Source organism: Panthera leo, chromosome B2, assembly GCF_018350215.1.
Source record: "Panthera leo isolate Ple1 chromosome B2, P.leo_Ple1_pat1.1, whole genome shotgun sequence".
In the NCBI taxonomy this organism is placed as follows: domain Eukaryota; kingdom Metazoa; phylum Chordata; class Mammalia; order Carnivora; family Felidae; genus Panthera; species Panthera leo.
In genome coordinates, this window is record NC_056683.1 from 98,819,433 (window position 1) to 98,831,840 (window position 12,408).

A 12,408-nucleotide genomic window follows, 5' to 3' on the forward strand; every position below is an offset into this window, starting at 1 on the left:
GCTTATGAATATTATTCTGCATATGTTAAGCCTAGGGTTTGAGATGGAGACAAGCTCTTCAGCACAGAAAGGGCATCAAATCTGAGAGATTTGTTGAAGAAATAGGAACAGGGAGAATTATAGGACTAAATTTCCACAGGTCACAGAATAACAGTAACCATCTTGACCCCCCTCTTCTGATGCTCAGAGAGCAACAATCAAGATTCCTCAGTGTGGTTGTGTGAGTTGTGCACCCAACAATTCTAGACGGTACCATTCACATCATAGTCACCATAATGATGATTTTCTAGCAGGTGGGGTAGGGGTTCTTGAGGGGGTGCCTCTTCCCAAGTCATATAAAGGTGTCCTTTGGACCAGCTACAGTGCTAGCAACTGCATGCCCTTTAATGCTACTGAAGGGCAGAAGGCATAGATGTGGTACTGTTTCAGGTCTTGGTTATTCTTTTAAAAATATTCCCAAGAGTATTAAGGTAAGCGTCCTTTATGTTCCCCAGGAATCAAAACGTCCTAGCGCAAACACATGAAGAGATGCTCATGATCATTCACCAACATGGAGAAACAAATTAAAATCACAGTGAGACACCTCTTCACATCCACTAGGGTAGCTACAATCAAAAAGACCAATAATTGCAAATGTTGGCAACAATGTGGAGAAATGAGAACCCTCATACATTGCTGGTGGGAATATGAAGTGGTATATTCCCAAGAGAAGCGAAAACTAATGTCTACCGAAAAACCTGCATGTGCATATTCATTGCACGATTATTCCCAGTAGCCAAAAAGTGGAAACAACCTAAATGTCTATCAACTGATGAGCAAATAAAATGAGGTGTAGCCATACAATGGAATATTATTCAGCCGTAAAAAGATATGAGGTACTGATACATATTACAACATGGATGAACCTTGAAACCATTATGCTAAGTGAAAAAAAGCCAGTTACAAAAGGCCACATGTTGTGTGCTTCCATTTACATGAAATGTCCACAATAGGCAAATTCATAGAGAGAAAGTAGACTAGTGGTTGCCTACGAGGAGGGGGTGAAAAGCAGGAAACGTGTTGAATTTGCAAATGACTGCTACTGGGTGTAGGGCTTTCTCTTTGGGGTCATGAAAATGTTCTAAATTTGACTGTAGCAACAAAAAAAAAAACCCATTGAATTGTATGCCTTACAAGAGTGAATTGTACGGTATGTGAATTATAGCTCAACAAAGCTGCTAAAAATAAATAAAACCAGATACAGGAAAGGTTTCTAACTGTGACCGTTGAAGGCATCAGGGTTGGAAGAAGTAAGACAATCGTGTTTCCCAGGAGTTTCATGGTCTGTTCTGGGTTTTTCAAAGCATAAATGACACTAAATAGTAGATAAAAAATATGTTATAAATTATTAATTTTTATTAAATAACATTGCGTGAAATGCCAAGATTTTGTCCAAAACATATATTATCAACAGGAATGATATCACCCCTAATGGGGCAAAAATCCATTCTTGGGAGTCAACAATACTTCCTCTTTTTACATATAAAGCACACATGCATATGTTACATAAAAAGATATACAGTTTATCTCTGGCATTAAAATTTCATGGGGGAGTGGTGATTAGGAAAAAAAATTTATTTAAAAAGGATCCTTGGGTCCATGATTTTCTGATTCCTCATTCATGTATACTATGAGCACCTGCTGTGTTAAACTATTACAAGTTGAAAATGTTTGGCACCTGGAAGTCCCAGCTTTTCTGTGTAAGATACTAGTTGTTGCCTAACCATGTGTCATTTATCAAATGTTCTTCTGTCTTATGCTGAGAATTTATGTCTTGAAACCAAATGGTACCACCAGCCAGAGAACTAAAAAAAAGAGGTGAAGAAGATTTACTACCTATGTATTGTCTCTTCTCAAGTTTTCTTTTCCACTCTCACTCCCACCTCTGAAAAAACAGTCTTTGACAGGAAGGATAAAATCGGGGATATTTCCCGATTCGTGTTAGCTACCACCCCCCCCAACCCTCCCCCTCCAAGTCACAGAGGAGAAGACTTACAGAGCAGCCACCACCGCAGGCTGAAGAGGTCAAGCACATGATATTATCACCTAAACACACAACCTCTCCTTCCTCTTCTCTTCCCCTTCCTCTGTAACATAACCTTCCTGTACAGCAACTTCCCCTATCTTAATTGGTCTATTCTATCCCATTTCAAGGTTGAAAAGGATCTGATTTTAATTTTCAACTGAACTTCACACAGAGTACACTCTCCCGGAAAAAATGCTTTTACATTAACTGTGGAATAAAGAGCTTTGACTCCTAGTAAAGACATTCCAGACTCTGAAATAAGGTGGAAGTGACTCCTGCTTCAGTTCCTGGGGTGGAGAAAAGGTAGGGAACAGATCAGAAGGCAGGACATTCAGCCTTTGTCTCCTGGTCCATCTGTCCTCCGACTCCTTTCTTCCTCTCTAGGAAGGACACCCCAAGCTATGGCTTTATCAATCATCCTTGGTTGACCTGGGAATGACTGGGCACAGAAGTGGCATAGTCTTGCTGCTGCCAAAGCCCTGGGGCTTCGAGCACTTACTGCCTGGTGTAGGGACCCCATGACCCACCTGCCACCTGCCCTCCCTGCCCATCTCTCAACTACCCCACTACTCCCGAATGCTGACCATCCATGACCCACATTCCCTGTTCTTGTGCCTCATTTTAGGACCGCCACTTCTGGGCTGAGTCTCTTTCTTCTCTCATTATTAATTGAGATGTCAGCTGACTATTTACCTGCCCCCAGGCAAGCAATTCACCTGAGAAGGGGGTATGCTTGTCCTGATCCTCAGTCCTGAATAACAGTGCAATCAACGTGTGCAACCACAATCCAAAACATCTTTTCTTTTCCTTTTTTTTTTTTTTTACCCATCAGAAATATTTTTAGTTCCCTGTTTTCAATTAAGCATTTTTAGGTTTTGAATCAAATGTTGGCCCTTATAATCTATTCACGTCTGTTCCCAGTGGAATTCAATTGTTCTTATCTGCTCTTCACAACGTTGAGTTTGAATAGTGAACATTTAGATGAAAATAAGAAACCACCTTTTTACAGGAAGTAATCTGAAATCTTACAACAAAATTATCTAATGGCTCTGAAGTACAAGGAAAACAAAAAGGAATTTTAAAAATCCGCCCCCCCCCCCCCCCCGGCAACAGCTTTCCTAGTTTCATTTTACTCAGTGATAGGCTTTAAATAAAATTATTCCAGGGTGTAAAATAATAAGTAAACTATAAAGGCAGTTCAGAGCAAGAAAACAGGACCAAGCTGAGATCTCCAATTTGCATGTGGTACTCTGCAATTACTTTTATGACCTACTTTCATGCATTTTTAACATGATACAAAATAAACTCTACTGTCAAAACTTCCCATCCTTTCTACAATCTTGAAGCATAGTTGGTGGGCTCCCCTCTGTTCTAATCAAGTGGCTGAGCAACTAATTTCCTAAGCCTCAGCCTCCCGGTTTAAATCACAGCATAACCAGCAACTCTCCCTGCTCTCCTTACCTAGAGCAATCATTTATGTAGCAAATATATATCGAGTGCCTACTGCGTCCCAAGCTCCACTGATACACATTTCCATTATCCTGAGACTCTTACTTGAACCGTTCATTTTTACAAAAAGTCCACAGTGACTACAACTAAGAATTCTTGTTTGATAAAGTCTGATGTTGATGGTGATCCTCTAGGCACAGACCCAAACGTCTGCCCCCAACCCTTATCATCTAGGATTTGGGTTAGCAGTTGTCACTCATGTGCCTGAATGTGAATCGTCGAGATGATGAAAGCGATTAGTGATAAACAGGCATAGGACACCTGTTAGGGTCCCCAGTGCTTTTGTAATGGACCTTGGGGACCTTGTCGGAGAACCTAACCACACAGCTTCCACAAAGAGTCTACGGAATAGGGTGTTCCCAATAAAAACAACTCTTTCCTGCCCCCCCTTTTTTTGAGACACATTTTTATAAGTTCAGAACTGGATGCAAGTCCTAATATATTTCATGAAATAGTCGCATTATTTTATATTCGCCCTTTTACAAAAATCCCTCTAAATCCATTTGTACACTTAGGTCATTTTCAGCCTGAATAACTGAATATTATTTCCTACAGTTTCGACAAAATCACAGTGATTTCACAAGAATTCCCTTTTCTTTCTTTTTAATGTAAATGTACACACAGATTTACCATTGGCACAAACCATAAAAATCCAACAGTGGCCATTCATCTTGGGTCACTCCTCATAAATGTGTAAAAAATTTCTAATATGCTTGCTGTTCTTCTCCCCCCCCCCCCCTTAATTCTTAATATTCTCTCTCTTCGTAGTAAGGATGCTGTAATTCTAGCTGGCGACCACGGGCTTCGCCAAGAGGATTATCGTCATACTGAAATCTGAAGTTGCCAATTCACTCCCAGCAGAATGGGAGAGAAAATGGCCTGGCGGCTTCTGGTGACCCGCAAGTGCCCACAGTTACCTAACTGACACATGAGTCTGAAACAAAGTGTAGGAGGCAAAGTATAGCACCTGTTACACATTGTTACGTTCATAACTTTGTGTTACCGAAATAGCCTTGGCCACCTGCAGGAGCGTTTTGGTATTCTGCTATAAAATGCACTTACCCTAAAGAGTAGAGGCGGCATCGCTTGCTGCGGATTTGATGAGCTAAGCCAAACCTGTCATCAAGACAGACTGACCAAGGCTTCTTTGCAGGGCTGGAGTCAGTAGCTAGGCTGTCTGTGCTCATGTGATTGCATGCAATCTGTAAGGATTGGAAATCAATGTGAATAATTTAAAGAGCTGGATGATAAGTGGCAGGTGGGGAGTTACTGCTTTCTCAGTCCCTGAAAGCCATAACAGGAGAGTTATGTCCTTCTCCACTGCCAACTACTCCTCTCCCCCAGGGAAACACAAGACTGCTATCAAATGTTCGGAGGAACTCCAAATACTGGATTATAAGGAACCTTGTGGAGACTATAGACAGGTTTGAAGGGAAGTTAAGAGCTGCTATAGCCATATGCACAGAGTACGTAAAGGATAACAGGTCAGGAGCAAAGGTGGCAGAAAGGAGGGGTCCCAAAAAGCTTTGCAGAGATTTGTGAGTCCTGGAGAATGAACAGAAGTTGACCAAGATGCTGAGATCAAGAAGAGCATTCCAGACGTAGAGAACAGTGCTGGCAAAACACAGAGGTCTGTAATCCATGGTGTTTCTACCAGAAGTTGTGATATCCAATGGTGGCCATGGGTCTCAGAGGGATACAGATTATCAATTCCTTATCTCAGGCAGATAAGCTGGGGCCACCGAGGTCCAGAAAGGTAGCATGAGTTATCCGAGGTAAACAGCTGATCAAGGGTCAAGTGAAATTAATTCATAGTCCCTGCTCCCAAGACCGTATTGTTTGTGAGAAACTGTTCTAATGAGCTTCCTCCTAGGGGAGAAGAGTGAGAGCCCCACGCAGGAAGAAAGGAAGCTCTTCCTGAGCTATAACCAAAGCACTTCTTTTAACTCATCCATCAAAATTAGATAAGGAAACCAAAGGGAACACGTATCTAAATCAAGCAGAAGCAAGTCTCTGATTTCAAATGCACATTTAGCAAATGCACTGTGATTGAGGCTGGCACAGTGTGCACGCTGAGGTGGCTGGAACCAAAGAAAGCAGGTTCTGTGGCCAAGGTGTTCTTTTGTGGCCAGCAGCACCTTACTGAACATCAATTTCCCCCTAATCCTTCAAAACTCCCATCACCATCATGATGCTCCATGAATCATGCAGCAGCTCTGGCTGTCACGTCACAGACAACAGACCATTCTGGGTGCAAAGGGTGGTCCGAGGTCCATTGCTTTAACTCATTGGAAAATATAACAGCAAATGATTTTCTTCTTAAGAAGATATTCTGGGGGCACCTGGGTGGCTTGGTCGGTTAAGCGTCTGACTTCGGCTCAGGTCATGATCTCACGGTCCGTGAGTTCGAGCCCCGCGTCGGGCTCTGTGCTGACAGCTCAGAGCCTGGAGCCTGTTTCAGATTCTGTGTCTCCCTCTCTCTCTGCTCCTCCCCTGTTCATGCTCTGTCTCTCTGTCTCAAAAATAAAATAAATGTTAAAAAAAATTAAAAAAAAAAAAAAGAGAAGATATTCTGGGGGCACCTAGGTGGCTCAGTTAAGCGGCCGACTCTGGCTCAGGGCATGATCTCGCAGTTCAAGAGTTTGAGCCCCGCATCAGGCTCTGTGTGGAGCCTGCTTCCGATTCTGTGTCTCCCTCTGCCCCTCCCCCCGCTTACACTGTCTCTCTCAAAAATAAACATTAAAAAAAGTTTTTTTAAATAAAAATGTTTTAAAAGATATTCTGGGTTTGCCCAATTCTTTTATTTAACAGAGTTTCCAGAATTCTAATCTGAAAAGAGTATATACATGTAGCCTATTCAACTGATACAGCATCTCCCGTACTTTTGCTGTGATCAAGGGCTACTGGCCTGGCAAAATTATCCAGCACTATTTATCAGAGAGATGAATGAGAGAGCGTATTGCTAGGATTTGGACATTTTAGAGGGAAGTCTAAAATGTGAAACCCTGTATATATATTCTTGCCCCTCACCAATGTCTTTCTACTTCTCTACCCATGACCCCTGTTTAAAGGAAAAAAATAACAGAAAATGGAACTGAATTTTAAGCAACTATTACAGAATACATTTATTAACTGGGTATATCAGCATGTTAATTTGTATAATTCATTTCCTATGATTCACCCACAAAGACATGGAAATTATGCCTCTGCCCATATCCTAGTCCCCACTCACCCACCAAGGGAGGAAAAACTGCTAATTTAATTAAAGTTCAATGTGTTTGGTGGGCCTGTCTTACTAGTGGGTGGATTACTGCACCTTAAACATCAGCACCCTCATTGTCATTGTGTCCGATGCTCTCCCTTCCTCTCACCCCTGCAGGTAGGCAGGTAAGTAGGGAGGGAGGGAGGGAGGCAGTTCTGTAGGCCCCTAAAGCATACCTGGACCTCATAAGCCTAAACCATTTGCTCTAGGTCAGCTTCCTGGAGTATTTTTATTAAAGTGGTCTGACGATTCCCATTTCTTTGTGTGCACTTCTCCCTAAGAATCTCCATAATGACAGAACATGATATAGATGTTCACAGGTTCTTGTTCATGACTCCCTCCTAACACCATTAAAATTTAACTCTCGCCTCTCCCACCATGTTTCCCAAGGTATGGCCCACCTACATTCTGACAGGCCTGGGAGGCACCTAAAAATACAGATTCTCAAGTCCCACTCTGTAAAGTCAGAATCTTTGAGGCTGATGCCTGCGAACATGCCTTTTAATAAGCTGCCCCAGGTGATTCGTATGCGGATAGTCCTGTGAGTTTACAGGAACCCTTTTGTAAAGCCCCACTGGAAGGCTCCAGCTTGGCCTCATCTGTGCCTTAGCAAATTAAGGGAAGAGGCTCCACTTGGGTCAGAGCTTTATTTATTTATTTTTTTAATATGAAATTTATTGTCAAACTGGTTTCCATACAACACCCAGTGCTCATCCCAAAAGGTGCCCTCCTCAATACCCATCACCCAACCCCCACCCCCCATCAACTCTCAGTTTGTTCTCAGTTTTTAAGAGTCTCTTATGCTTGGGCCAGAGCTTTAACATGAAAACAGCAGCCCCTGCAACCCGGCCCCTAACAAAAAGCCAGAGAGGCAGGCAGTGACAATTAGCCAGAGGCCTCCAAGAACCCGATAACTATTAAGGGTCAAGATTCAGGGCTTTGAGGCTCAACTGCCCTTACTTTGCCGATGTTGGGGAGTAGAGTTTTATTCCACTAAAGGTGACCCTTTAAGCATTTCTTCTTCTTCCAAAGATTTCATCTTACACAGATATACCCCTGTTGGAAAGACATTCTTTTCCATTCAATCTCTCTGCTAATGTTCCTCTTTCCACTCCTAGCTCAAACATACATAACACGGGAGTTTTTCCATATTAACTATCTCAGTGATAGACATTAGCTTTGCAAAACAACTAGAAGCACTCAGTAAAATTCAGCTCCTAAAAATTAATTAAATATTGATTTTTCAAAGTTTCTTGTTAAGATTTATGGCCAGGGCTTCAATAAACTCTCGTAAGCAAAATAAGTGAGGGCAATAACTCCTAGCTAAGCTCTAACTCCAGTAATTACGTTCTCTCTCTCTCTAATTCCCCTTGTAATTTTAGCTGCAAAAGCAAATTAGGCCTAGACAAAGGAGAAGAAACTCCAGAAAAAAAAATGCTTTCTGAAATGCATTTTAGTTATTTAACTTAAAGGGATAAACCAATTTTTTTTAAAGATTTTATTTTTAGGTATTCTCTACAGACAACTCAGGGCTTGAACTCACAGCCTCAAGATCAAGAGTCGCATACTCCACTTATGGCACCAGCCAGGTGCCGCTTAAAGGGATTAATTTATTCTCATTTCATTTGGCATCCCAAAAGATGGAATAGAATTTCTGGCACCCCATAAGTAAAATCTGGCAAAGAGAGCCCTTAAAACTTGGGGACTTCTGGCAAGAATCACTTCAATGATCAACTGTATGTTCATGTAATACCATTATTTTGAAAGGCAACATCTAAGGAAAGAGTTGTATTTTTGTTGCCTTTATCCGTGTGTGTGTGTGTGTGTGTGTGTGTGTGTGTGTGTGTGTACCAGTAAATATAACAGATACTACTGTTAGAAAGTCGTAAAGTCTGCATCTCCAGGGCTTGGATTTTTATGTTATTTTTACAAATAGATAGATGCATAGATGATGAGATAGATAGATGGATGGAGAGATGGCTGGCTGGCTGGCTAGATGATAGCTAGATAGGTAGTTAGATAATGTTTTAAAATCTACTTTTTCTTTTTTAAAACAGCAACTGTTGCTTAGATTAATTTTGTGCCGCAAGGCCTGCTTCCCAGAGGCATATGGTTTGGGGGTGGCCATAAAAAGCTGGATCTGGAGCCTTCCCTTAGAACAGAGCACTGTGTTTATGACTTAACCATTTCTTGTTAGCATCAAACAGTGTATCATCGACTCCAGAACTCAGCGATGTAATCGTGGTCTTTCACATTAGAAAACAATACCTAATTAAACTGCACTTGACGTTGTGCACACTCTACCAAACACCGTATCCTCTGGTGTTTCGTTAAAAATTCAGGTCCCCAATCATGCCATCAGGGACACACAGCGCGCAAGTGTGCCATCTCACTGCAGTCGAATGCCACACTGTCCCTGGCCCTGTGCTTCCGTTTCCAAGCTTCCCCCACCCATCTGTTCACCCGTGTTAGAGAACACACAACTCTCTTGCATCCTAGCTGTTTGCCAGCACGCGTATGTATTGAATTCAGGTTTTATACCCCAGGCAGTGCCGACCACAGAACAGGTGCTCAGCAAAGGCCTGCTGAATTGAAGAAGGAGTAAATCAATGATGAACACATCAAATGCTGGGCCTTGCTGTACAAGCTTGAACACAGATTTGAGGGAGATGATTTTTTTTTAAGTAGCATAAGAGAATGGGGGTGGAATTTGCTTTAGTACCTTCCGAAGGATTTTTTTTCCCCCTTGCCATTATGACTCACTACTGCTAACTACGGAAATTTTAGGTAACAGTGACTCTAATATTCTTCCAGTTTTGTAGGCTCTCATTGTCGAGATGAATTCTAAGGGAAGCCTGAGCTCCTAAAAGAGCCAAAAAAAAAAAAAAAAAAAAGACAAAAAAACCTCTGCATTACATAGAGATGGGGAAGGAACACTGTTTAGCAAAAGATTCTGATTAAGAGTCAGTTAATGTCATCTCTGATGAGCTCCCATGTGCTGGCTTCCCGGTGACCTGGATGTGCAGAAAAGCACAGCATTTCACCTGGGTAAAATGACCCCTGGGTACAAAATCACTGTGAGGTCTAGAGCTTTATCTCAGTTTTTCTGGAGGATGAAAATCCTTCTAGTGAACTTCATAAACCAACTGCACTCATCAAGTTGAATAAGATGTCTATGTATCTACTTTCTCAACTAGTTGGTTAGCTGCTTGTGGGCAGAGACTGTACCCCAGGGCCTGCCACAATCCCTGGCACGAAGCAGGTGCTCAAAACTACTTTGTCAATATTGGTCCTACACTACTCTCGGCATAGTACAAGCTCACAGAACTGGGAGAAACCTAAGGAAGAATTTAATAGCTTGATCCTTTTCAAGATCGCAACATTGAGAAACAGAGAAACAAAATAAATCGCTCAGAGTCACTTCAGACTGCATTGTGGGATGCTTTTCTTTTCAAAATTTTTCTCCTCTCAGTTCATAACTCACGGGGGAAAATCCAAGAGGGGCTTGAAATAATCCTTTCGTGCCTCACAAGCTTCTTCTAAGTAAATATGCCTTTTATAAGTTACAGAACATTAACCTGAAATACATATAAAATGGAATCTAGAGGCTTTTACTTGGTCAATTTATTTGGGGCGGGGATGGAGCCCATAGTTCTCAAACCCAACTCATAAGTATAACACCTCTCGTTTTCCTCTGGTGTCTTAAGAGTTTCTTAAAGTCACAGTCAAGAGGTCGGGCTTCTCATCCTTCATGAAAAACCAAACTGTACAATTAAAATTTCAGCACCTTAATTAAATCTGTGAGTGGCCACCAAATTAATTTGCAGCAGCAAAACAAGATGAAATTATGTAAAGCACAGGGATCAATTTATCATTCCATAACTTGCGATTAATTCAACAAGCTTTCACTTCCATGTCTAGGTGACAACCATTAAAATCCAATTGTCTGACTGCATTATATGAGAAATGGGACTTTCTTTTACGCCCAGTCTTCTAAAGACCTTGAAACATATTCTCTCCACAGATGAAAAACGGGCTCTGCTGCCAGCAAGGTTTGGGAGAAGAAGTGGGATGCCAGGGGGCTGAAGGGACATCAAAAGAGCCTGAGACCCTCAGTGCCACACGAGCTCCACGGGCTACCTCCCCAGTTGGCCTAGGTACCTTAGAGGCAGTGTGAGTTTCTAATTTACTAACACCTCGACTTAATCCAGGGCAAAGTTTCCCTCAGGCCTTGATCTTCTCTTATGTCTCTCTGTCCCCAGGATCAGGCTACTTGAGGACAGAACCTCCTGATTAACGTGTCAAGAGCCATAGACTCTCCTTAATAGACAGTCCCTTTACTTGCCGGGGGCACAGGCTCAGCCTCGGCAGGAGCTGCCACAATGTGTTAAGTCACCACTAAGGCCGATGCTCCATAATGACTTTAAATGCTCTAAGAACAAAGTACTGTTGGATTCATTAGCTTCTTGGACCGCCTGCAATGTCCCCTCTGCTCCCTGGCCTAGCGGGGCCCTGTCCACCAAGCATCTGTGGCAGAAAAGCAAAAAGGCAGATTCCTCCAAATCCAAAATGGAACTTGAACCTCCAGATGATGGTTTTGTTTTATGACACACTTGACTGCCCACTCATGGGTGTGAATCTGTCGCCTCAAATGGTTTTCCAAAGCAATTTGCTAAAGTGGATCTTTAAGAACACGTCAGGATGAATCATTAAAACATTTCAAGATGACAATACCCCTGGAAGGCAGAAGATGCTGAAGCAAATAGAAGGCATCTTATCTGCCTTCAAACAAGTGGATAAATGTAAGCATTGAGGCCTCAGAAACTATGTCCCTATCAAGTCCCCACCAGGAGTCCCTGAGAATCTTCCTACCCCCTCAATGATGGAATCCTTTTTGAAAGGGGGTTGATCAATATCTTTTAGAGTGTCTCCAGATCCAATTGCATCTGAAATACAACCTGAGTGGTGCTGATGTATCTCAGAAACCTCAAGGCTTCCTCATCCAGGGACTGAGCAGGTCCTGCCCACGGCTGGAGATCTATATGCCACCGGGGATGCTGTAGAAGACAGAAAACAGAAAACAGGTTGATGCGTAAAGTGTTGAGGCACTGGGGGTGGGGGTGGGGGTGGGATGGACACAGAGCATCAGCTAGGCTCCTTGGCCGCTTTAACTGTCTGCAAAACAAACATGTCTGTGCACAGGCGGTGGGGAGTGGGTTCGGAGCTGCTGTCATTACAGTCACATCGGTCACACGGAAGCAAGCAAGGCCTGAGAAAGCCCAGCTACCAGGTTAAGCAAAAGACTGCAAAGGCCTGGGGACGTCTGACTCTTCTGATCAAAAATAAACTCCACTTGACCCCATCAGGCTCTCTCAACTGTGGCTTTGTATTACTGTGCCTCTCCCCCATGCGAAGAAAAACTCCTCTATCTACTAGAGTTTCCAAAGCTTAGAGCTTCAGAACCATGAGCCTCCCTAAGGGCCAGTTATGTTGTCGAGGCAAAAGCCTGAAGTCCTTTGGGTGCTTGGGTGCCTTCCCCAGCACAGGGAGACAAGGGCAGCCACACTCAGTC

The 12,408-nt window shown here is 42.7% G+C and overlaps 1 protein-coding gene across 2 annotated transcripts in view; it reads right to left on the reverse strand.

Annotated features, from left to right (window-relative positions):
• METTL24 (methyltransferase like 24) overlaps positions 1–12,408 on the reverse strand; it is a 104,880-nt gene that overhangs the window by 59,853 nt on the left and 32,619 nt on the right. The window contains exons 2-3 of one of the 2 annotated variants that reach the window (XM_042939571.1): positions 11,795–11,893; positions 4,637–4,776 (exon numbers count right to left, since the gene is read on the reverse strand). In XM_042939571.1, coding sequence (XP_042795505.1) covers positions 4,637–4,776; positions 11,795–11,893 — 239 coding nt within the window. Of the gene's footprint in view, positions 1–4,636; positions 4,777–11,708; positions 11,745–11,794; positions 11,894–12,408 lie in introns of those variants that run through there. The other variant, XM_042939572.1, reaches the window with a different exon arrangement.